Raw genomic sequence first — 24,771 nt, forward strand, 5'->3', positions numbered from 1 at the left:
AAAAAAAAATTACAAAATTTTTTTGCTCTTTATTTTTTATATAATTCTTAAACACAATAAGTTTTTATTTGAATTTTAAATAATATTTGTTTTAATTATTATGTATATGATATGAAACTAATAATAAATTATTCATAAAAAAACTCAATTCAAATTGTTTTTTTATTTTTATAATTTTTAAATAGATTTCAAGCATAATTTTATCACATTTATGATTTTCTTAGCTTCCAGTAACATATAAAATATAAACATATATTTTTTTTTAATTAGTTGTAACAATCAAAAAATGTTTTTTTAATAGAAATAATTATTCTGATTAAAAACCCTGTGTTTGCTAACATAAATAAGAGATTTATTAATAAGAAAATTTATATTAGTAAAAAATAATCAAAACATATCTATATTTTTAGATTTAATAACAATGCCAAAAAAAAAATCCTTCCAACTAGCAATCCCTGTATGCTACAGTGAACCTTTTATTTGTTCATATAATTGCCACAGCAGAATGCCAATGGCAGTGTCTCTAACCAAGCTCTTAACAAGACCAGCAACAAAGCCATTAGACCCATCATCGCCTGATGACCTCCTTCCTGCGACGTCTCGAAACCGCAGGTTTCCCTGATCTGATATCAATGCATATATTACACCATTCATATGACCTTTTCCGATCACCCCCACCACTCTTTTGCCGTTGTTCACAGCTTTGCTTCGTTTCAGAGACCATGCAAGATACTAAACAAACACCAAAATGTCACTTGGTGAGAAGGCTAATCATATGGCCACAATGGAAATCAAGAACGGAACTTTTGAGTTGTTTTTCAGCTGGAAAATGCTTACAGTGTCTCGTTCGTGTATGAGAGGCTGCAGGAGCGATGGATATGAAAAGCTGAGCTGCTCGTAGAGCTGAAAGGTTCTGTCATCTGCGCTTGATGCCTGCAATGGAGGATAGAAACAGGAAAGTGATGCAATATCCAAGCATTTGTATGAAATTAGTCACATTTTCAGAATGCGGGAAGGCTTGGATTTCACAGACAGGGTCCACTTAAAACATTGGGAGAGGAAAGAAATGTTAGCTGCTCTAAGAAAGGAGACGGAATCATGGAGGGAATAGAAATTGTAGAGTTGCATAAATGGCAGGAAATTCCTGACAGCACGGTTTCAGCCTTCTGGTCATTGAGCAACATGAACAGGCTAAAAATTGTGGCAGAACAGAACCGAATTCATGAAAAAATTGTGGTAGATCATTTAGATTTCTATTGCTCATGTATCATCAATAACAAAATCTGAACAGTAATTTCAGCAGATATAGGGAAACATAGAGATAACATTATCACAAATGATATTAGTAAAAGTGAAGAACCTTGAAATTGTTCTTAGATATATCAGATGATGAGGTAATTCCACGAACAACTGCAATCACTAAACTCAGCTTGTCCCTCCATTTCAGAGAATTCCAAGCCCTTTCAAGCTGCGACAACCAAAAAAACATAAAGAAATGAACAATTTATACGTTTATTTAGCACATTACAACAGATACAAGTTGATATTCCACTAAACAAAGGCCACAAGAATCAAGCTCACGAATCGAAATGTGCATACAGTTATTTCAATTGGCCTGTCCCCCAAGACTATTTGAGCACCGATTTCTTCAGCCACTTTTCGAGCAGCTCGGAACTGCAATTTGTAAGAAACTTCATGACTTGAGAATCAACAGTTTTCAGTTCTGCAAGTTTGCACATAATAATTAATCATGTTCAACTACCTCGTCTCCGAAAGGCCGGTTGACATCAGAAGAAATCTTTGATGAGAAAAGGGCTAAAAGTAGACGCAATGCTAAAGCTGTTTGACCTCCTGCAGTGGGCATAAACATCAAGTAATTTATCTTCACAGGCAAACAATAGAAACCAAACTAGTTCTAATTAATTCTTACCCAAGTTTATGCTACGGCCGACAGCTCCAAAAAAGCCAGTGCCACTCAAAGAGAACATGCTTGATCTTAATTGTTGGCCAACCTCACCTTCATCGGAAATGTACATAATTCCAGCTCTGCAAATGAACTCTGCAATAAGTGAAATTACAATATTGTTTGATGATAAATAACTCCATAAAGATATCCACAGCTTCGAAACATTGCTATCAAGACATTTCCATGAAAAAAACATAAATTTAACTCCAAGAAAAATAAAAATAAAAACTTGCCTGCTTCTACATAGCTCAACTACTACATTATCAGGCTTGACAGCCCTGATCACTCTCTCCACTTCAGCAGCAGATTGACTAGAAATATGAGTAGCCCCAACCAACCATATTGCTTCTGGCTCAACAAACTCAGTCCTCCAGGAAGGTACAGGACCAAAAAGTTTCTTCTCAATCAACAGCAAGGTGCCATCGTTAGCCAAGTCAAGCAATTCAGGGTAGGTTCTTGAAATTGTGGCTCTAGATTCCTGCAAAATCTCTGACCTGAAATCAAAGTCTGGTGGTGGAGGTTTGATTGAAACCTTTAAGGGTTTGGTAGGTTTTGTTGTGAGGATATGTCGGTTATTAGAGAAGATAGGGAATGGGATTTTTAGCAGAGTTTCCATGGATTCAGTAAGTGGCAAAAGCGATGCTGTTCAGTGCTTCAGTTCATGTGCTCATGGTTTAGATAAGGTAACTTACTTTAACGGTCACTAAAGGTAGGAGTCTTTTTGGGCAAACCTCATTAAAGGCCTCAAATTTGAAGGGCAGTCTCGTTTACTTCCTAATCTATTTTTCATCTCAATTAAGTTCTCAACGTATCAATGAATTTTCAATCAATTCCTTTCTTCATTTTAATTTTATTAACAAAAGTAATATGTAGTTACGAGAAATTCATATGATTTTTTTTCATAAAAAACCAGCAAATTATCTAAGATCCATGTTTTAAATAACATAAAATTCACTTGATAGACCAAACTATATAAAGAAATAAATAGCCCTTGTGTTTTTTTATATAGTTTATTCTATCATATTTAAATTCACAAGTTCTTAATGAAATAAAGAAAAATCACAGGATATTTATATGAATACTTAACTATTATGTTAACTTAAACTAACACAAAGTTTTGATTGAAAATTTGTTAATAATAAGTGAGAGACATATTCAAGACCAAAAATAGATTTAGAATCTAACTAAGATTACTCATAAATGGGATATTTTTTAAGGTTTTTTATTTCTTTCAAAATAAAAAATAGCCTATACTACATATAACAACTATCATAGTTATAAAAACCGTTCAGAAAAAAAACCTAAATCATAAGTTGAGAATACCAACTTAGAATGACTCTATTTTTTAAATCAAAATAATATTATTTAAAAAAAATCAACGAGTTAATAACCTATTTTAAATGGATTATACTTTAATCAATCAAGTTATGAGACAACTTAAGTTTTTTTATTAGGTTAAATCTAGCTTTTTCTCTATTTTTTTAATCCAAATTGATTCAAGCTCTAAATGGGTTGAATCTCGGTCAATATCTGCTGAACTAATCCAAGTTTTATTTATAGGCATTTTCATTTACAAGGATTACAATTTGCTTATGTAGACAAATATTCATTCCAATCTTTCATGAAACAAAAAGGGGAGGGGGGGGGGGGGGTAGGGGACCTACCCTAATAGGAAAATATCTTTTTTTTTGTATTTTATTTATACATCATCAAATTATTATATTTCATTACAGATATAAATTTATATTACACATGGATATTAATTATATATATAAAAAAATAGTTCCAATCCTAAACCTAGAAAGGACCCAAAACCAATGTAATAGGCTTATGGCCCAACTCAAAAAACTTTGCAAACTTTGAGGCCCAAATAGTTGATCAATATGGTTACGAGACTAGAGAAGGCAGGACGTCTCTCTCTACTTTCAACTCTATAAAATTTTGTTGTATGATAAGAGACTTGTTTATATCTCGAGATAAAAAAAATAATAAAAAAAACAGTAGAGACATGTATTCGTGTATTTTATATTTTAAGATGATAAAAAATCATTTTAAAATTATTTTAAAGATAAATTTAATTATATTTTTATCCCCATACCTTCAATCAAATATATTTTCTTACCTTTTGTATTTATTTCACTTATCTTAAAACATTAACCAAACTTAATCTAACTGCTTTGGTTTTTCAGACTAAATGCATTTTAAAAATCATTTTCAAACACATAGCTATAGCTATTGTATTAATATGAATCCTAAATATTTTCTAAGTATGAGTTTGCTAAAACATTAGAAGGGAAATTCTGTGTGAAGATCTAAACTAGAGGTTCCTATAAAGAAAGTGTTGAGATTTAAAGTATAATATCAAGCAGATTTGAGACAAAATCATGGATTTCGATTTCAAGTGTAATTTGTTGAGATTCTTTGGTGCTCAAACTCAAATTTGTTTCTCAAACCATCCAATTTTAATTAAGATGCATGCATTTGTCAACTTAAAACTACAAGTTTGATTTTATTTTTTTATTATTATTTCTCGGGGGGCCAATCAATTGAATCTGATTAAGAATTCTAATTTGACCAAATAATACATCCTTTTAAATGGGCTTTAATGTGAATGCTGCCGCAGCCATTGACTCTTTTCCCGTGCTCCATTCAAAGCCGACTTCAAAAATTTTGAGAATGAGGAAAAAATCTAGCAAACCGGCGCAGCAAAAAGAACATTGCTTTATCAAACCATTTAAGAGAAATAACTTTTGATGATAAAGTTTTGAGAAAAAAAGCTATAAAATTTGACTTAATCTAAAGAGTTCTCCATTGATCAAGGATGAACAAGCTTAAGAAAGTCATAGTCGGCAAGATCACACCCTTTTTGGGTTCGTCATCAACTCTTTGTTCTATCTCGTGAGTTTTACCCCTCTACTCTCTACTATATGTTGATGTGATCCTCATGTTAAGTGCTCTCAGAAAACTATGTGCTGGATCTCACCTTATTTTCTTTCAAATCAAGATTTCCAATGTTCTTTTGTCTTAAATATTTCCAAAAATCATAATTTTTAAAAATTTCCATTAGTAATTATTAAATTTTTTTTTTTACGGAATTTGAGACGGGTATCAAATGATTAGAGAAATAAGGAGTCGAGTGATGATACCAGAGCAAAAAATAGTACAAGGATCAAACAAAGGCAAAAAACAAATTAGGAGGGTAAAAAAAAGGACGAGTCTCTCTCTCTCTCTCTCTCTCCTCTCTCTCTATCTATCTATCGCTCTCTCCCTCCCTCCCTCCCTCTCTCTCTCTCTCTCTCTCTCTCTCTCTCTCTCTCTCTCTCTCTCTCTCTCTCCCTCCCTCCCTCCCTCCCTCCCTCCCTCTCTCTCTCTTGAAAATGATAAAAACTTGTTGTAATGTCGATTACAAGCATAAAATCTTTCGACCCCATCCCTGTGAGGGTGCTACTGCTGCGTGTGGACCAGACCACATTAATGGAAAATAGATTTTAGAACTCCCTTAAATTTACTGTCCTAACTTTTTGAAACAATCTAATGTAATTCCCTGTACCAAGTTTTTCTATACGTCAAGGTGTATTTGGCTTTCTTGTAGTTTCTATGATTGCGGAAAAGATTACGGTCTGTCTTAAAAAGTCTATGATTATGCAAAACATATATAGTTTTACACTGTACCATAGCACAAGAATAAACAGCTCTTCAAGCCAGCTTATATGTGTGCGCGGTTGGAGCCAACTTGTTCATATATATTAGCCAGGTGGAGAATTCTCTGCATTTTCTGATAGTTGATGGGTCTCCAAATTAACTAGCATGATCGATGAAGAGACAGTCCCAGAAAAGCTAATCGGCTAAAACGCACCACCATCACCGCCACCACAGGTTTTGAAAATAAAGAAACGGGGGCAAAATTTGGTCAACCACTTTACTGTATCTACACCGGGCAATAGAATAATACTGTTCTAATCATCAACCCATTACTGCTTATTAAAAATCGCCAAATGGGATGGAGCAACTTTTTTTTGCTTCATTATCTCCGTTTAGTCCTCTAGAGGGCTACACATTTTGTTATTTTCTAACAGGAAAAAAAAAAATTTGTTTTTTCTTCCAGGGGACTGCAGATTGAATCTTTTACTTTGATACTCGTTGCTTCTTGCTCTCCAATAGGACTATTTCAGAGCTGGGGACCGATTGAGTCCTTGAATATTAACAAAGTGGTCACAAACCCAACAAGATGGTGATATACCACAAGCAATTCGCATCACATGGAAGACAGATGATCTTTAAAGCATCTTGGCTACTACAATGCTTTTAAATGATTTGTCACATGATCTGTACAACCTAGCAAGAAAATAAATGAAAACGTAGGGCTAGGGCTTCTGCAGCAGGGCAGTGGCAGAAGGTAGTGGTAAGCATGCCTATATTTATGATCAGACACCCTTGACCATGGAAATTAAACCCAGCAAGAGTTCTTCTTCGAGCTTCTTAGAATGTGTCAAGGTTGATGATGAAGACCAGGTACGTTACAGCTAAGTTTTTTTGTGCAAAATACGTGTGCACATGTGACCTCTCCAAACCTCTTCAATCAATCACATCAAACCATAACACTAATTACCAGGATTATTTATTCAAAAAGTTTTTGGTCGTAGAAGGCCCGCGAATTCGCCACGCTTTAGCCCATTGATTCACCTATCCTTATATAGCAAAGGTCTCATCAAACTTATAAACAAAAATCTCTTGCGTATTCTCTTATGTGTCAAAAACCCATATGCTATTTTTCTATGTAGAGACATCCCTTTCATTATAAATGGCAAATCCTAATTCAAATGTGCCTCGAGCAGACCAGTCACCACCACCTCAACCTTCAAACCCATCTATACAAGTCCCTGAACCTCCATACTCTATTCTGCTCCCAATCTCCCAAGATGATCAATATTCACCTCATTCCACCTCATCGGACCCGTCTCCAACATTACTTCCTTCTCCAGCTGGATCTCTGGGTCAACCATTAACGGCGAGACAGGATGAATATTCACCAAGGTTCGGGTTTCCAGGCCAAGCTGTGAGTGGAAGGCAAGATGACCAATCACCAAGGTCCACCCGATCCTCAGGTGGGTCATCGACTCGGCCCACAAGCGGAAGACACCCGAGTTATAAAGGAATTAGGTTACGGAGCGGGAAATGGGTATCTGAGATCCGGGAACCACGTAAGACTACGCGTGTATGGCTTGGTACGTATCCAACTCCTGAAATGGCAGCCGCCGCTTATGATGCGGCTGCTCTAGCCATTAAAGGCCCTGATACACCACTAAATTTCCCGGAATCGATTCTTTCCTACCCAATACCAGCCTCAGCATCCTCTAGTGATATAAGGGCTGCAGCTGCTAGTGCAGCATCAAGCAGGTCGCCGAGATCTGAAGCCGGGCCAAATCCTGAATTGGACCGGCTTGAAACAGAAGGCACATCATCCAGTACCACTGCTGACATTCAATCAGGACAGGAATTCATCGACGAGGAAGAACTTTTGAACCTGCCCAATTTGCTAGTTGACATGGCAGGAGGAATGCTTGTAAGTCCACCAAGAATAAACACGCCGTCTTCTGATGATTCACCAGGGAATTCCGATGCAGAAAACCTATGGTCCTACCACTAAAACCCAGCCAGACCTCGTTTCTCCATGGAAATTTTTCATGGTACTAGCTGTCTGCTTCTAGGTTTTGGTAAAAAGAAGAGGTTTAGGTCAGTCGGGGGACCAGTATTGGATGGCTCTTGTTCAAGATTTTAGCATTGAAGTGGTTTATAGGTCAAAGGTAAGAGAAGTAGGTGGATTAACTTTGCAGCTACAGTGATTAGCCTTAAAGTTGTCAGCCAGAGCCAGAGCCAGAGCCAGAGCCCGAGCCAGAGCACGTCTCTCTCTCTTCCCATGTAAATGTTTTGTCTTGATAAGACTTCTGAGAGAGATCTTTCCCTTGTAGTTTGATAACTGTCCCTCTCATCGATTTGATATTTTACGGTACGAACAGCCTCTCCTTCCAGGTTTTTACTCCCATTTTTCTTTCTTCACTCTCTCCCCCCTTCTCAAACAATGGAAAGTTCCATTCACCTTGAATTTTCATTTCGCTTCATTTTCTTCCCTTCCAATTGCATTGTAAGAAGTTTTAGTTTCAAGTTTCTCACTTTGATTCCTATTATTGTAATAAATTCAAAGGCATTAGTTTAATAGTTTTTTTATTTATTTTAACATCTTTGATACAAAATATACCGAATTAAAATTTTGAAAAAACTTCAATTTGATATTCTTTTAAAATCCATAATGTATTATTAACAAGCAGGATCTTAATAAATTAAGCAATCCTTAAGGATAATGTAACTCATGGAAGAGATTAATTACTAGCATATAAAGATGGAGACTCTCCGCCAGCATCTTTTGAGCTTTAAGAATTCATGTCTAGAGGGGCCATGTAATTAAACATGTATGGTTTCAGTGAAAAGATATTTAATTATGTTGATCAATGATTAAAGCATCCTGGCTTGACCAGTCAAGGTCTTTGACATGAACGCTAGCAAATCATGACCAAAGTTTGAATTTGTGCAACGCCCATATGGATCATTGTTTTGAAATTCTTGCAATATAATTCGACTCGGGATGATATTCATTATGAAAAAAAAAATTGCAATATTGTACCAACTTGTGAGATCTAGAATTTAAATCACAAATAACCTCCTCTAAAACATATGGACAATTTTAAAATTCTAACAGGGTTTCATAAAAATTTTGAAAACATAACATATGTTTTAAGAATATTACAAAAATAATAAAATTTGAAGACAATTGTTGCTGAGAATAGTAGTTGAACACAGAATATAGTTGTTCAAAAAATCATCTCTTTCAATTCAATTAACATGCATAAAGAATCAACCTAAAATTTTATAAAAATCCAATGGTCAATAATTAAGATTCAAGATGTAATGGTAAAAAAATAATGGGTTATCGGGAACACATCGGAGCTCTGTTTTCGACTTACCCAATATTATTAGAAAGATCATAATTAGATGATTCTAATCACACCTTAAAAGATTATTAAATGTGATTTTAATTTGTTAAGAGTTTTATTCGGGGTTAATTTAGAGTTAATCATGACCTTTTTTAGTGTTCTTTCAAGGTTTAGTTTGAATCATTTCTTCGAGATCTTTCTAACGATATCAAGTGTGTCGAAAATAGAGTCTCGGTGTGTTTACAGCAACCCATTTTTTCTTTTTCTTTTTTTTCTTTTTTTTCACTCATTTCTCTCTCATACCACATCACTTTATCTTCTTTTTCTTTACCTATGACTATCTAAAGCAAAATTGAATGAGCTTCCTCGAGGAGGCCTTGGGAAATCCGAATGATGCACTTTCTTAATATGCAAATAGGAAGTGCAAGCCCAAAAGTTTGGTGAAGAAAAAATGTACAAAATCAGACACTCGGGAACCCGTGCATGTAAGTTTCCCTTTCAACTTGAAACTCAGCTTTGGCTGCTCACTTCAAAAAAAAATTATTCATGCGACTAAGCAAGTCGACACCACATTTATTATTATATACTTGATTTAGCTATGTAAATGTGTATTATATTTAGGCTTGATAAAGTATGACATTTTAAAGGAATAGTATAGTAAGTGTGTGTTTCTTATTGTAATAGTTTTTATAATTACAAATTAAAAAAAAGCTATAAATTATAGTTTTTCACAAACACAAGTTTTTACCAAATTTAAAATAAAAGGCACTTGAAGCAAAGAAAACCAAATAACTTTTAAAATTGTGAATAGCCATAAAAGTTTCAATCTCATATAAAATATAAAATAGAGGTAGAATTCTCATGAATCCCTTAATCCTAATTGTCAAAATACTATTTTATTCTAAAAATTTAAGCTACTAGATCAAATCTTAAAAATATTTTATATTATTTTCTAACATACTTTTTCTCGTAAAGCATTTTAGACTTAAAATTTAGATTTATAAGACCTCAATAGTTAGTTAGAACATGAATACTAAGATTTAAACTTATAACTATATATTTGGTCATTAAAATTTAGTATCATCTCAAAAAGTTATCACAGCTTAAAAATTTAAGTTAATGGTTATTAAAAGCCTCAATTTTATATTATTTTTTGACAATAATAAAATAATATTATTGGCCTGAAAAGATGAACTCTACCGATAAAGAAAAACTGGTAAAGAAAATATGTTGCTGTGATTAAAACAAGACAAAAGATAAAAAAAAAAAAAAAAATTGATTAGATTCTATATGTGCTCTCATTTCAAGAAGAAATTAAGAGCCCCCCCCCCCCCCCCCACACACACACACACATATATATATGACTTTGCAAAATTCTCTACGTCGATATATTTATCTAATTATTAAGGACTTTTCCACGGTCAATTTTGATCTCATTACTTCATAAAACAATTGTAGATCAATCTTATGACTTCTATCAAAATCGATCGAACTGGTTCCAACTACTTAAAGTGCTTCCACAATGCGAAGAAAATCCATCCTGTAAATTTGACAATGAAGTAAGTTGCCCTAAGTCGGCCATGAAAGTAGTATCCATGGAGGTTTGGAAGATATGAACAGATTAATGTAGGTGCATGCATGAACAAATTATACATTTAGTGGGATTAGTCTTCTAAAGATTCAAGTTAGATTATTAAAATAATATTGTATTTTTTTTAATTATTTAACAACCCTTTTATCATCTAATTAATTAGATTCGAGAAGAATTAATTGTTTGCTAGGAACGACCGACGCATGGAAAATTGAAGCAACCAAGGAGAATAAGACATTTAAACTAACCATGTCCATACTATACATGATCTGTCATTATTTCATGTTTGAACCATACAGCAATTTCTTACCTAGTAATCGAAGAATCGTGTCCTCTGACAATGCAGTCAGGTTTCAATTTTGAAACTGAACTCCATAGTTGAATGATTCTGGTCCTGCTTCTTCTTCTTTCTTTTTTTCCCCCTTCTGTGTAGATGTAAATATATAGATGTTCAATAGTCGGCATAATTAAGATCTGTTGAAGCTAGCTAGGTAATCCACAAAAAAGGCTGCATGAAACTATATATATATATATATAGTTCCCATGGCCAAGATTTGAAGAGATTAAGGTGGCCAAGATAATATATATGGGTCCTTTTTTATTTGCGTGTCATCCACCATTAATTTTTGTTTTCCTCTTGCACTATAGTTGAAGAGAAATGTGAGCATTCATATCACCAATAGGAGGGGTTGAATTTTCATTAACTACTTGGTAAAATAAACAGGTATGTTGCTTTAATCCATCTCCCCAATCCACACACACACACAATCATTAGGCTGTAATATTTTCTTAGAAAAAATTATTTGTCTTTTATAGTTTGACGGAGCCTTGTGAAAATGCATGGAGAACAAGGAGATCTTCTTTAATCCACCTCTCCAATCCACACACAGTATCATTAGATTAGGTTGCGACAAATATATATATATAATATATATATATATATATATATATATATATAGTGGAGCCTCGTGAAAACATATAAAGATCCCATTGTGTAATTCAAATCAAGGTAAAGGAAAGCAATTCAATTAATCAAGTGCTAGATGAGATTTTTTAAGATGTAATTTATATTATTTTTTAATATAAATAAATATAAATATATAAAAAAAAATACATGGAGTTTGTTGAAGAAAGTAATGTAATCGTAATATTATTAGATAATAATTTAAATTATATATTCTAAATTTATCTAATAATTTAAATTTTCCTTAATTCCTTTCACATAATTTATTACATACACTCAATAAAATCAATATCTTTTCAAAAACAATTATATATCCATCAAGGCAAGCCTTGAAATGTTTTCTTCTTCTTCTTCTTCTTCATCATCTTCTTCATTCTTCCCCAGAGAAGAAAAGGAGGAGATGGTGTTGCAGTAGCAATAATGCTGCGATCCTGTAAAGTAAAATGATTTGATTCCATTCTAAAAGAGGAAGATCATGATAGGAAAAGGGATGGTCCACGAAGACTTGTAGGGCAAGTTATCTTAAGGACACCACCAACCCCAGAAATCAATATCTTAAGAAGATTCTGTGGGTATAAGTTATCAAAGATTAAATTAGTCTTGCGGCAATGTATAGGTTCAGCTCACCTGGTTTTACACTGTTCAGAATGCGGCTAGAAGAAGGGGAAAAAATGGAAAGTATTTTATATTTTAAGTTTTGATCTACTCTTCAAAGTATTTTTAAAATTGTTCTTTCAATATGATTTTTTTAGGTGTTTTAAAAAGTTTTTGAAGTATTAATATTAAGAACTTTAAAAGATATGAAAAGAAAATTTATTTTAATATATTTTTAATTAAAAAATATTAAAAGAAAAAAACAGAAACTTCTAATGATCTTGTATTCTCATTGTTGAAATTGTAAAATTCACTTGCTTTATAGTGCTCTTTCTCTCTCCCTCTCTTTCATTAAAAAGAAAATTATTTAGTCGCACTTGAGGTCTTGGCCCAGCGGTTGAAGGAACTTGTTTCCTTCCTCTGCATCCTGGGTTCAAACCTCACCGTGCATGTCTGTCATCCCCGCGGTGCCTTACATGTTCACTGGGTTTGCAGGATATTCCGTGAACCGTAGGATTAGTCATGGTGCGCGCAAGCTGACCCGGACATCCACATAAATAAATAAAAAAATCATTTAGACATGGCCGACGTCAAGAAGAAATTAAAACGTGGTTCCACCTCTGTCTCTTGAAATAGATAGCCGAGGTTACTATCATATTTCTCTCGTATATAGAAATACGGTTTAAATAGTATTTTATAAAATTTATTTTTATTTTAAATTATTTTAATATATTCTTCAAATAAAATTAACTTTAAAAACCAACAACTACTACACATCTATGCTGCTCTAATTTTATGTCTGACATCGTTTGAAATCTGAATCATTACTTCCTTAGATCACTAGATCAATCGGAATCAATTAGAATCAATTCCAAAATTGCTTTATTTTTTATTAAAAAAATTAAAAACTTAAATGGCATCGACAAATAAAAATGGAGTACAAACAATAAAATATTCTTAAATTTGACAGGGTCAAATTACTTAGTCGACCCATCAAATCACATGGGTTTTATCATATTAATATTTAAAATGATTGAAAGCAAAACAGGCTCAAGTTAGGTTCGATATTAACAAGTTTTTGAATTAACCTATTTCGAGTGTGTTTGGCTATACTTTTTTTGTTTTTTAATTCAATAATTTAATATTTGATTATAAGTGGTGATTGTGGTTTGGCTCATAAAACTCATAAAATTTAAGGTTTCACAGTAGAGTAAGCTGAAAGTAATTTTTTCATGCTTCTTCCTACTATGTTCTTGTATAATGGATAGCAAACTCTCCACTATTTACTTAATTAAATGAACAGTGTTCTAGCCAGTCGGGTCTAAAAATAAATGTATTGAACCAGTTCTGATATAATTAAAAAAAATAATTTTTAATTTTTTAATTGTATTTTATTTAAAAAATTAGAAAAAAAATCATTTGATATTGTAATATTTACAGAATTTAATCATAACCTTAATTTTATTTTTACTAAATCTAACCCAGTTAATTAGACCGAATAAGTTTAATAACAATAATAACTACATAACAACTACCTGATTTATACAGGTACCATTTCCAGACTGGCGATTTTTTTTTTTTTTAAATTACACACTAAATGCAATTTCGGACCACGTATACGAACGAAACTTATTGGCTCCACAATAATTTTTTTCAGAAATGAAATGACCACTTCTGCAAAATAGTCCTAACATAGACACAACCATGGTAGATTCTGTACCACCCTATTGACCCCGTGGTCCTTAATCTACACATGGGTAAAAAAAGAAATTCACTCTTTTTAATCTATACAAGGGGTAAAAAAAAATTCACTCAACGATAAAATAATAACATTTCTATATTTAATAAATTCTAAAATATTTTGGTTGGAACATAGGTGGGTGTGACGAGAATCCTAACAAATAGCTAGTGAGACTAAATAAAAATCATGAATATATTTCAGCCATCAGATTTATTATTAGATTCTATTATACAATCACAATTTAGTCACTCATGTTTTTTTTATTTATCTATCATTTATCTTCTCCAAAAAAAAAAAAGGCTTATTGAGTAGCTAGAACGTCCAAAAATATGAGCCCCATTTCTTCTCCATGCCTGACGTACAGAGTTGCATAAAAACTAAAAGGGACCCCATCAATGAGTCACAATCGGGTCCAATTTTCAAGGTCCAAGATTAACTGGCCCCGTAATCTTCCAGGTGGTCATCTTTGTGGCCCACTTTGACGCCTTCTCACAGCAACTTGGTGTTTGAATCCTAAGAAAATGTGGGGAAGAAGATGAAGATGAAGATAGCAAAAGAAGAAAAGCCCACTGCACAGAAAATCCATACATAGACAATGATGAACAGATGAGATAGATACACTCAATTTCCTCGTCAATCTCATCAGTTTTGCTTCCCACGTTAGCACATTCAGGAAAATATTAGCATAATCAGGAAGAATATGAGGCGTGCATGAAATATATGCATGTTCATTGATTGTGTATATAAGAAATGCCCAACTACTGGAACGTGGCGTGATGACAAAGAACTTGAGATCTGTACAGTAGATTTTTAGTTCGAGTCAGAACGTGTATTTCTTATAAGAGTTTGAGATAACTGGGATTTTACTCGCTCATTTAGATTCATAAAATACACTTTGAATTAAAAAAAAATATATGCCCAACTACTCCTCATTCATATAGTACATGCACGACTTCCCGTTAATTATTTCAAGACCAATTTTCTCCTATTTTTCTTTTTTTTTTTCTCTCCCTTTACTTCTTTTTTTCTCGGTCTTCTCTCTTCTTCCAATATCATTCTTAACTTTAGTCACTTGATCTCTCTCTCCACTCTAAAATAAAAACCTTCTCTCTCTTTTTTTATCACGTCACATTTCTTTCTCTCTCTCCATTGTTGATTCTCTCTCTGGCCATCCATTTTTAGCAACTACAAGTCCCTTGCCATCATCGTCGCCATCACCACCCCTATTTCATCTTGCCCTTCAACTAATATGTTATTTTGCTTGGTTAATTTATGGATTTGGTTAGGTCAGGGTTTAGTTTGGGGTTTTATTGGTTTTTCCTAAATTATTTATAATTTTAGATTGATTAGATATAAAATTAATTAAGTGTATAAATTGTCTTACTTAGAAAAAAAAATGAATGAATTATACTGTGTTGATTATGTTAATGATAGGGTTTAGTTTTTTTAGTTTTGGATTTTTTAATGTGACTTGAATAATTTGCTATATTAATAAATTAGCATTGTATTTTGTTGTGAATTTCATAGAATATATCTTCTATAGTGAGAATATTATTTTATTATGGTGGAAAAATAATTGATAATCATAATTAATTTATCAAAATAACAAATTTTTAAGTCAATTCCTGAAGTAGGGGGTGTATTTAAAGTCTGTTTAGAAATACAGTTTAACCATATTTTTTTAAATTCTTGACTTTTTAAAAAAAGTTTCAAGATTAATATTTTTTTATTATTTTGATATATTAATATTAAAAATATATAAAAATATATAGTTTTATATATTTTTAAACAAAAAAATTCTTAAAAAAAAACCTCCACTACTGTCTTTCCACTAACATAATATGCAATCTCACAAGTATAATGCGTGTTTTTTTCAGGTAAACTGTGCAACCTAGTACAAGAAGAGCAAGCTGTGAATGCGGGACCCCGTGTACGTAAAACGCACGTGGACTACGCGTTTCCGCGGGAAAACCACTAGCTCTCTGGCAGTTGGATAACCGTAGAAAACTAACCGTGTTTGTGGGAGTTGGGTGACGTCATTTTGAAAGGTACCCGTCCCTCTCTGCCTATCTGCCACCTCATCGCATGCCCACGCCATCATTTTCATTGCCTTCTGTCCCAACTCTCTTTCCTCGTGCGCTTTCCACGATACTTCTTCAATTACTCGTCAATAATAACGATTTTTCAAGGCTTAATCTCATCCATACAGCTAATCTTTGTCTAATTTTCATATATAAGATGATTTACATCGATTAAAATTTAATTTTAATACAGATTTATGTCTAATTTTTACATCATATGTGCTATATCATGAGGTTTAGAAACAAACTCTTATTTAAATAACAGTATCATTGAACTAGGAAGTGATCTCACACCTTTGACTCTGACAGCCTAGAGGCTTTCAACACCCACTAGCAGGGAACCATCTTGGAAGGTCAAATCACACGTGTCACTCCAAAAATCCAACTGGTCTCGAAGCCGGATACAGCTGGTACCTATCCACCAAGCAAGCGAAGCCAAACTCAGTCCTACTTAACTAGGTTCTTCCACTACATCATCAAATCAAATCAATCCATCTGTTTCATAATCTTATTAAATATTTACCAGAATCTATGTGCAATCCGTGGGGGCCTTAGCTGGCTTCTCTCCGAATGCGTGTGAAGTGCACAGCTTCTACATGGTCATTACAATAACATATATATATATATATATATATATATATATAACGTAGTCCCCACCTTAAAAAAGAAGCAAACAAGTTAGCAGTACGAGCTAGCTTACTTCAGTTCTACTCTCTGTTTTTTTTCTTATTTAGAGTACATATTCAACTTAAGAAACAAGAACCCTTTAAGGTTTAAGGATCGTTATGGATCTTTTCAGTCATTATTCCGATCCAAGCCCACTTGGAGCAACAGATTTCTGGTCAGTTTTCAATGAGAATAATGGTATTAATCAAGAACAGTGTTCTTATTCTCCTGTTCTTTCAGATAGTAGTATTAGTAGTAATGTTACTACAAGAGTTCAACCAGCTCCAAATTTTTCTGATGAGGTAATGTTAGCTTCGAGGAATCCGAAGAAGAGGGCAGGGAGAAAGAAGTTTAGGGAAACAAGGCATCCAGTGTATAGAGGGGTGAGGAGGAGGAATTCAGGTAAGTGGGTCTGTGAAGTTAGAGAGCCCAATAAGAAGTCAAGAATTTGGTTAGGGACTTTCCCTACTCCTGAAATGGCTGCTAGGGCACATGATGTTGCTGCTTTGGCATTGAGGGGTAGGTCTGCTTGCTTGAATTTTGCGGATTCTGCTTGGAGGTTGCCGGTTCCGGCTTCTAGTGAAGCTAAGGACATTCAAAAGGCTGCAGCTGAGGCAGCTGGGGGTTTTCGGCCAGAGGGGTGTGTGGGAGGTGAGTTGATGAGGACCGTAGATGAGGGGGAGAAGGTGGCGGAGACTGCTGCAGAGGCGGGAGAGGAGGTGTTTTATATGGATGATGAGGCTGTTTTTGGAATGCCAGGGTTGTTGGCTAATATGGCTGAAGGGATGTTATTGCCACCACCTCATTGTGGTGGTGGAGGGGATGGTTGGGATAACATGGAAAATATTGACGCTGATATGTCATTATGGAGTTTTTCTACATAATATTTTGTTAGTGATAGAGTAATTAAGATGAGAGTCGATGTTGTCTGTACTTATATTTTTTACGAGTACAGATACAATTGAATGTTGTGGCTGTTTGGTTTTCTGGGTTAGAATGGATTGTGTGGAAGAAATCTGCAGGAGAGAGTGAAAATTGAAGAAGCTACAGGATGTAGGATTACTGTTAACGTGTGTCAAAGGAATCACTATCGCATCATGTAATAATGGCTAAGCCATAATCTATTACTGTAATAGTGAATAAACAAATTAAATGCGAGAGAGTTCTGCTTTTAAGCCTCAGCCTCACCTTATGCTTCTAGCCCAGTTTTCTGTTTGCTTGTCCGGCCAGGTCATTTCTTCTCTACACTTAATGCACCATTCGAGTCTCTTTCTAGACCTCCTGCTCCTGCCAAATCCAGATTGCTCCTTGCAGCGACACTAGTATTGAGCTTGAACCACCCAACTGGAGGAAGATTCCAACTGATTGACTTCTCTACTATAGTCCCTCCTGTCAAGTCATCTGTTCACTTGACTTTCTCGACAAATGTCCCACTCCACATGTTGCAGCTCTCCTTCTTCCTCCACATAAACTACACTATTTCATAGTCCTCCAACTGCCTCCTTAAAGTTCCCATCAGTCACATCAAAGTTTAAACAATCCATCACTAAGAAGTCAGGATCATTTGTGTGTGGGAGGCAGGAAGCTCCAAACCTGTTTAGCAGTGGCGCAGTCCTGCATAGGATGAAGAGAGCCTTTGCTAGTTGTTTCATTGAATTTTTCCCGTTGAACCATTGGTAGCATATATTTGACCATTTGGTATAACTCAAAAAATGCTAGATGATGAAGAAGAAAGACACATCATAGCATGTTTATCAATGCAACGATAAACATGATCAAACTCCAGCTGCAGAACCATATTCAACCTTCTAAGAGAATTACAAGGTTCCAGTCTTCTATTTAGCCTGCCACACAGGCCACATAGACATATTCGAGGAATCACCAGTGCTTTTTTTTGTGAACCGGATTGCTGGTACTTCAGAAGTATCCTCTGCAATTAGTCTTAACAAACGCAGTTCCATGTTCAAGCTAGAAAGCTACAATTCACAGAAGCACTATACCTCGACCATATATTCAAGTGAAAACTAGACATCATGGGATTCATCTTCCAGCAAAAGTTTCACAAATCACAATTACAAAGCTAAACAATCTTGCACTCCTCACTTTTAAAGAGAGGATAAATATAATTTCCGCATAACATTCGCCTTTTTGCTCATCGATTGTACTGAAACAAAAAGATTTCACAATATGAAATGAAGTCAGTAACCCATAATTCATGAAGATGGAGTTACCTTAACCTGCAAACAAACAAAGAGCAACAAAAACTAACAAATAGCTAGCAAGAGGATGATTAAACAAAAGTGAAAACACCATATTATTTGGTCTCAATAATTGTCATATTCAACAATCAGCCAACAAAAGAACTTGGCTCCTATATTCTCTTGAGACATTAAACAAACACGTATGGGACATCAATTTACTAGCTGCTAAAGCTATGATCTCACTTCTCGAATGATTCCCTCGTCAGAATCCAACAAAGCTGGATCACTCAGAGTGCTTTGATGCTTTTGCTCTTGCTCTTGCTGCTGCTGTTGCTCAGCGTTCATCATCTGCTCCATGTCCTTTAGTCTAGTCCTCACCACATTTGTAACCATAACTGCAACAACAACAAAAATAAATAAATACATTCAAGCTTGGCATTGCAGAAATGGGTTTTTTCTCTGTGATCTTACTGGCGGCGGTGCCAATGGTCCATGCCCAAAGTATCTTCAAGCCTGGACTCGTCTCTCTCGTCATTTTAGAAGAAGAAATGCTGCTGTTTTTTTTTTTTTTTTTTACACGGAGTAATGATATGCTATGGGTTGGGTACTGGAAAGAAGTTAGCTGGGCTTGATATGGGTTTAAGTAGTTACCTGTTTAGTTACTGAAATTAGAGTAAAAAACTTCAACGTCTTGCAGTTGCTGTAAGACCATTTTTTTTATTTAGAAAATTATCAAATTAATATATTTTTTTTATTATTTTATACAGATTTTGATTAGTTATTGTTAAAAAAACTAAAAAAATTATTTAAATAAAAAATATTTTAAAAAGTATAATACACAATTATTATATTTGGTTAAAAACCAATGAGATAGGACCCACCAATAACGAGGCTTGAACCTCACTTTTTTGGCTAGCTACTACAATCTACTTTTGCCTGGAAAGTTTTTTAAAATTTATTTTTTAAAAATCACAATCGGCCACTACGGTATCAAACACAATCATCTCTAACAGTTACTCAGGAATAGCTTTTTATATCGTCCATGACTTCCCCTCTCTCCCTGTCGGCTGTCAGGATGATGGCAGATGGAGCTACAGGGAAGGAAGACTGAGTTGTCTCTTCATCAACTTCAAGTTATCGCCATGGACCTCAATCTCCCCTGATGGAAGCTGTAGATTCAAGGCTTGAACCCCGAGGTCCTCGACAGCAGTGACCTCTCCCTTTTTGAGCCTCGAGAAAGCATGCAAAGCGTTTGCATTTGCTCAAGATTTGTGGCTTCAACAACTGAACTCTTCTGCAGTTCCATCAGTATCCTCATTCCTCAATCGCTCTCCTTTCCACCCATCGCACAGATCATTCACAAATGTAAGGCCTGTTATCTTCTCTTCAGATAGTGCAGCACCAGGACCTTCTTATTGGGTTTCTATGAATGCAATCTTTGTTGACGAAGCAGCTTCCTCGTCTAATAAAGTGAGTCTTGCAAGTATTTTTAGCAGCTTCAAGAATTTCATCATTAGATCCTGGGGGATAAAAGGGTGTGTGTCTTTCTACAGAGTTTGATGAGAAAGAGTTTAAATGAAACTGTAAAGGATGTTTTAGGATTTAAAGACAACGTAGTTTCATCATTAAAATCTTAAGTGACAAAAGGATAACAATGTTGCTGCACCTAAACTTGAAGGATGAAATGTACTTTAACCTCAAAATTCCTACTTATTGCAACGTCTCTTAAGTAACTCTGTTACTCATTGCACTATCAAACACCATGAAAGAAGAAACCCACCATATCTATTAACAGAAAACACAATTTACACAAAAATTTGGTTACCCCAGTTTCTTTAGACAAAAAATAAAATGAGAAAAAAGGAACAGAGATCTAAACATTGAATTTTGTTACAGATTCTATACCACATTTTGAAATAATCCAATGATCACCAATTGAAGTACAGATGAGAGGACCAGCAAATGCAAAGCATTTGGGAAAAAGGTATACACAAGGAGGTGCATTAGAGTTGTTCAACAGAGAGGTATGTAAAGTGATCGGTGCTGTCCATCATCCATTTACCACGGGCACTGGGTAGAGAAATTCTACCTTGCTTTCTTGAGGAGACTTGATGTTCTAAACTCAGCATCATCCTTCACAAAGCTCCACCAAAGATATGTGAGTGGGATGGTAGTGGCATGCCAGAGAGCATGAGCATCCACAAATCCCTGGTAAGGGGGGAAGTCGTATATTTCCAATAGGATGGCAAGGCCGCCTCCAACAACTGCCACCCACAACTTAAACCGGGATGGGTGGCAAGTCACACTAGCCCAAACCGCCCAAATGAGAAGCTGAGCTACACCCATGGCCACACAAACTTTCATGTTTAGACCTGCAAAATAATTTAACCATTCAAAACCACATCCAATTGGCAAGCATAAGCTACCAAGCTAGACAACAACTGTTTCATCATTTAATCTTGGTCCAACTTTTTAACCATCACATACTTCAACATAACATTTCCTGGCACAATTTATTTTCAGGGAAGGAGCTTGTGGTTCCTTGGTCGAGCACCAAGTAGCAAAATGTAATGGATGTCCCTTGTCAGCAAATAAATGGCTAGTAGAAGAAAATATGTTGCTTTCGAAAGAATGGGGGAAGGGAGGTGTACTCATTTGTGGAAAGTTCAGCTTGTCCAGGAACAAACAAGTTCCTTGGTCTAGCACCACCAAGCGGGCACAGTTGCAATGTCAAATTGTAGCAAATTAATGCCCTATAGTAGTAAAGTCAAATACATCATTTTCAAAAGTATGAACGTATTCACATGATAGGTTTCATTAGCTCAATCAGGAATACACAGTTAAAAGCGACTTTTTATTTGGTCTAGGTGCAAGCATATTGGAATTAGTGATACTCTAAAGCATGAGATTTAGCTTAATAGGATGCTAAGATGAATGATGGCATGACACAAAAGGTTAGACACGCAAGCAAATGAATTAAAAAAATGGAGATAATAGTTAAGTTGTGATCAGCAAAAAATTAAAAATTGAATGCAATTTGAGTACAACAAAAACACGATTCAAGACTAGAAAGGCACAGCACAAGAGATGGACCAGAAAAGAACAGCAAATAAAATGTGACAGGACCCTCCTGAGTGGGACCAAGACAAGGCTTCTTTAAATCAAACAAACACAAAGGAATAAGTTTGAACGGTAATGATATCCTGCAGCTCCCCTGTAAGTTTAAACAAAGGTCTATTATTGTACCTTGTAGAGCAGGAAGATTAGAAGACAAAAAAATTTACCGTAATCCAGGTTGTAGAAGTTCAGATACAAGATATGTGTAGTAACAAATGCAATTATTGGAGCAGAGACCATGACCCTGGCAGCCTCATCTCTCATGCTGAAAGCTCGTAGTATTGCTAGAATAAGGGAAAACCCTAGTAATGCCACAGCAGATGAACAATCTAGTTTCTCGGTCAACTCAACATCTCTGCAATAATTAAATTTGAAAATCACCCACCAGACAGGAGGACAAAACAGAAAACATAATAAATTATTTCTACATACAAAGGCACGTGTAGATATGACATTGTCACATTACAGCTAAAACCAATGTTTGCTGCCACGAATTAGCAGATTCAACATCTTTTTATTACAATGTAATTGTTCAGGTAATATCTTCTACTCTGCTATAAAGCACCCAAAGGGCTTGTATGGTGTGGGAAGACAAAACCCTCAAACCATATAAAATCCCAACTTAGCCGAAGATTATCTCCACCTTTTGAAATTAAGCACACATTCAAATTGTCAATAGGTAGGTTGGTTTTCCATGATTTCAAGAAGACAGTTTTAGGCCCTTTCCAAAGAATTCTCTAAGTAGTAATAATATTGCTCACCGACTGTGGAAAACAGCACTCCAGAACCACGAGTTCATTGATAGGATTCCATAGATGTGCCACAAGCCAGTATATTCATAGTAAGTCTTCTTACTTGGTGTCAGTTGCAGCTTATAGTATATTAAGATGAAAAAGGATACCCAGCCATGAAACTGAATGGCAAGATTGAGTGCAGAGAGAGCAACAGAAACAGGTTCCTGGGAACACAAAAAAAGTATCAATTTAAGATGGGTGATTGAAATATGCAGTAAGGATAGATCTTAAAGTTGAACTAGAAAATTACACATGGAAACCTGAAAGCCATAAGCACGGTGAAATGGCCATTTCCCATGATACTTGACAGGCTTGCCACCGAGTTTCTCTCTCTCTTCCTCTCTGGCAAGCATGCAATGGTATTGGCAGTCACTACGACAGTCCCATTGTTTCCACTGCAGATACAGTGGCTCTTGTAGATACCATGGCCCGCCCACTGGCTTCCCATCAGACGAGAATTTACAGTGTTGGAAGCATTTTTCCCCTACACATCCAGTTTTCTCACACTGCTCCACACAAGCCCTGGTAAATGAGTAACAGACATAATAACAACCATAGTTAATTCCAATTCTAACAAAACCAAATTGAAACAAAAATAGAAAATAGCGCAAACATGCATAGGCAGACCATAGCTGGGACTGGGGGAGCTGCAGGGCCATCCAAAATTTTTAAACAGTGATTATGAACAATATGAGGATGACCGGTACCAACCACAGCCTCCAAGGATTATTTCACCTTCCATCAACAAAAACACACAACATATCCTGAATATTGATACCCTCAAATTAACCAATCCTCTAAGTCACCCTGGTTTCCTTTCCTTGTTACTCTCCAAACATCACCGCACACTGTCGTTCCGAAATCCATGACAGAAGCTCAAGTTTTAAATTCCAACCACCACAAATTAACATCCTAGTTATAAAATACCTTTACAATACGTAATTCATCAGAAGTAAGGCTTCTCATGAACACGAACAACTCAACAATCGCCAAGAAACAAGACATTCTACTCTAAAACTCAACAGCTATTCATCGACCAATCATCGCAACGACACAAAGAGAAGCAAACTTCCAACATGAAAAAAAAAAAAAAAAAACAATACAAAAAAAAGAGGCTACAATTTCAATGCCTAATCCATCATTTCAGAATAAAAAAAGCCAACATTTTTTACCTCTCAAATTCACATTCACAGTCAAAACTCAACAGCAACTACTACTTGTTACTGAATCCATTCAATAAAACAGCAATTAAAGTCTAATCAACTCTAAAATTACCCAATCAAGATCAAATTGAAATGAAACTGAATCAAAGACAGGAGCTTTTACTTGTAAATCGGATCAGCATCACCATCACTCGCGTAAACCCCGTGCGTTAAGAAGACTAGAAGCGAAACAAAAGCCAGAATCCCATGAAACGACCAACGAGCCATCTGAGTCATTGACAAAACAACAAAAGTCAACCGAAAAGAGAAAAAGGAAGAGACTTGTTCAGATTTCTACAAAAACAACGGTTCCTGAATGAGGTTGAGGCTGGAGTGATGAAGGCTTGATTGATGATTGTGATAGGAGTTCCATGGGAGTGAGGACTGAGTCGTGGTGCGTTATGTGTGAGTTGAGGCCCGAGTTTTGGGTTCCGGATTAAATAGAGAGAGGAATCACTTGAGGAGCTGAGCTTTGCGACGATTTATGAGGTGACACGTGGATTGGTATTTTTGTGTTTTGTTCTTACTTTAATTGCCCTTATATTTTGAGGCTTATTACGGGATTGGATTCGTGGAGTTTTGATACGGTGCCGTTCAGGGGGGGTTTTGTCGGTGATTTGCCATTTGAGGGTATTCATGGCCATAAAAAACATAATTTGAAATCATTAATTATGGGGTTAATTATTTTTATTAAAATAATATTATTTTATTAAAAAAAAATAACTGAAAACTTCTTGGAATTAACACGGTAGATATCGGATGAAGTTCTATCATGTAAATCAAATCACAAGTTGAATTTGATCATATTAATTAAATTTTATTGAGTCAATATTTTTCAGTTAAATATAAAACCTAACCCAATATT

General features: G+C 35.1%; 4 protein-coding genes across 6 annotated transcripts; 2 read left to right on the plus strand and 2 right to left on the minus strand.

Annotated features, from left to right (window-relative positions):
- Nucleotides 1-351: 351 nt before the first annotated feature.
- On the minus strand, nucleotides 352-2,660 carry LOC118060703 (uncharacterized). Of its 2 annotated transcripts, none has more exons than XM_035073963.2 (7): nucleotides 2,200-2,660; nucleotides 1,931-2,046; nucleotides 1,763-1,851; nucleotides 1,600-1,674; nucleotides 1,361-1,468; nucleotides 838-933; nucleotides 352-732 (listed from the first exon to the last, which is right to left on the minus strand). In XM_035073963.2, exons 1-7 carry the CDS (start codon nucleotides 2,580-2,582, stop codon nucleotides 463-465), a joined length of 1,137 nt encoding a protein of 378 aa, XP_034929854.1. In that variant the 5' UTR covers nucleotides 2,583-2,660; the 3' UTR covers nucleotides 352-462. The 2 variants fall into 2 exon arrangements, with proteins under 2 accessions (XP_034929854.1, XP_034929855.1); XM_035073964.2 differs by having other exon boundaries at nucleotides 1,931-2,059; nucleotides 2,200-2,340.
- Nucleotides 2,661-6,396: 3,736 nt separating this feature from the next.
- Nucleotides 6,397-8,195, plus strand: LOC118060698 (ethylene-responsive transcription factor ERF027). Its single transcript, XM_035073960.2, has one exon. It carries the CDS (start codon nucleotides 6,768-6,770, stop codon nucleotides 7,611-7,613), a length of 846 nt encoding a protein of 281 aa, XP_034929851.1. The 5' UTR covers nucleotides 6,397-6,767; the 3' UTR covers nucleotides 7,614-8,195.
- Nucleotides 8,196-16,583: 8,388 nt separating this feature from the next.
- LOC118060713 (dehydration-responsive element-binding protein 1A) lies at nucleotides 16,584-17,767 on the plus strand. Its single transcript, XM_035073981.2, has one exon. The coding sequence runs from the start codon at nucleotides 16,712-16,714 to the stop codon at nucleotides 17,474-17,476; it is 765 nt and encodes a 254-aa protein (XP_034929872.1). The 5' UTR covers nucleotides 16,584-16,711; the 3' UTR covers nucleotides 17,477-17,767.
- A 2,794-nt stretch (nucleotides 17,768-20,561) lies between these two features.
- On the minus strand, nucleotides 20,562-24,381 carry LOC118060712 (uncharacterized). Of its 2 annotated transcripts, none has more exons than XM_035073980.2 (5): nucleotides 24,031-24,381; nucleotides 22,955-23,226; nucleotides 22,672-22,868; nucleotides 22,078-22,265; nucleotides 20,562-21,165 (listed from the first exon to the last, which is right to left on the minus strand). In XM_035073980.2, the coding sequence occupies exons 2-5, from the start codon at nucleotides 23,150-23,152 to the stop codon at nucleotides 20,879-20,881; spliced, it is 870 nt and encodes a 289-aa protein (XP_034929871.1). In that variant the 5' UTR covers nucleotides 23,153-23,226; nucleotides 24,031-24,381; the 3' UTR covers nucleotides 20,562-20,878. The 2 variants fall into 2 exon arrangements, with proteins under 2 accessions (XP_034929871.1, XP_034929870.1); XM_035073979.2 differs by having other exon boundaries at nucleotides 22,965-23,226; nucleotides 24,031-24,379.
- Between the last annotated feature and the right edge of the window lie 390 nt (nucleotides 24,382-24,771).

Source organism: Populus alba, chromosome 12 (assembly GCF_005239225.2).
Source record: "Populus alba chromosome 12, ASM523922v2, whole genome shotgun sequence".
In the NCBI taxonomy this organism is placed as follows: Eukaryota; Viridiplantae; Streptophyta; class Magnoliopsida; order Malpighiales; family Salicaceae; genus Populus; species Populus alba.

Excerpts from the sequence above, each read along its gene's own strand:
- LOC118060703 (XM_035073963.2), bottom strand. The coding sequence starts at position 2,582 with ATGGAAACTCTGCTAAAAATCCCATTCCCTATCTTCTCTAATAACCGA. Across the intron at positions 2,047-2,199 it reads GTTGAGCTATGTAGAAGCAG|AGCTGGAATTATGTACATTT; the intron begins GCAAGTTTTTAT and ends GTTCATTTGCAG. Across the intron at positions 934-1,360 it reads TATCTAAGAACAATTTCAAG|GCATCAAGCGCAGATGACAG; the intron begins GTTCTTCACTTT and ends CCTCCATTGCAG.
- LOC118060698 (XM_035073960.2), top strand. The coding sequence starts at position 6,768 with ATGGCAAATCCTAATTCAAATGTGCCTCGAGCAGACCAGTCACCACCA.
- LOC118060713 (XM_035073981.2), top strand. The coding sequence starts at position 16,712 with ATGGATCTTTTCAGTCATTATTCCGATCCAAGCCCACTTGGAGCAACA.
- LOC118060712 (XM_035073979.2), bottom strand. The coding sequence starts at position 24,143 with ATGACTCAGATGGCTCGTTGGTCGTTTCATGGGATTCTGGCTTTTGTT. Across the intron at positions 23,227-24,030 it reads GATGCTGATCCGATTTACAA|GGCTTGTGTGGAGCAGTGTG; the intron begins GTAAAAGCTCCT and ends CTCATTTACCAG. Across the intron at positions 21,166-22,077 it reads CTTCTACAACCTGGATTACG|GTCTAAACATGAAAGTTTGT; the intron begins GTAAATTTTTTT and ends ATTATTTTGCAG.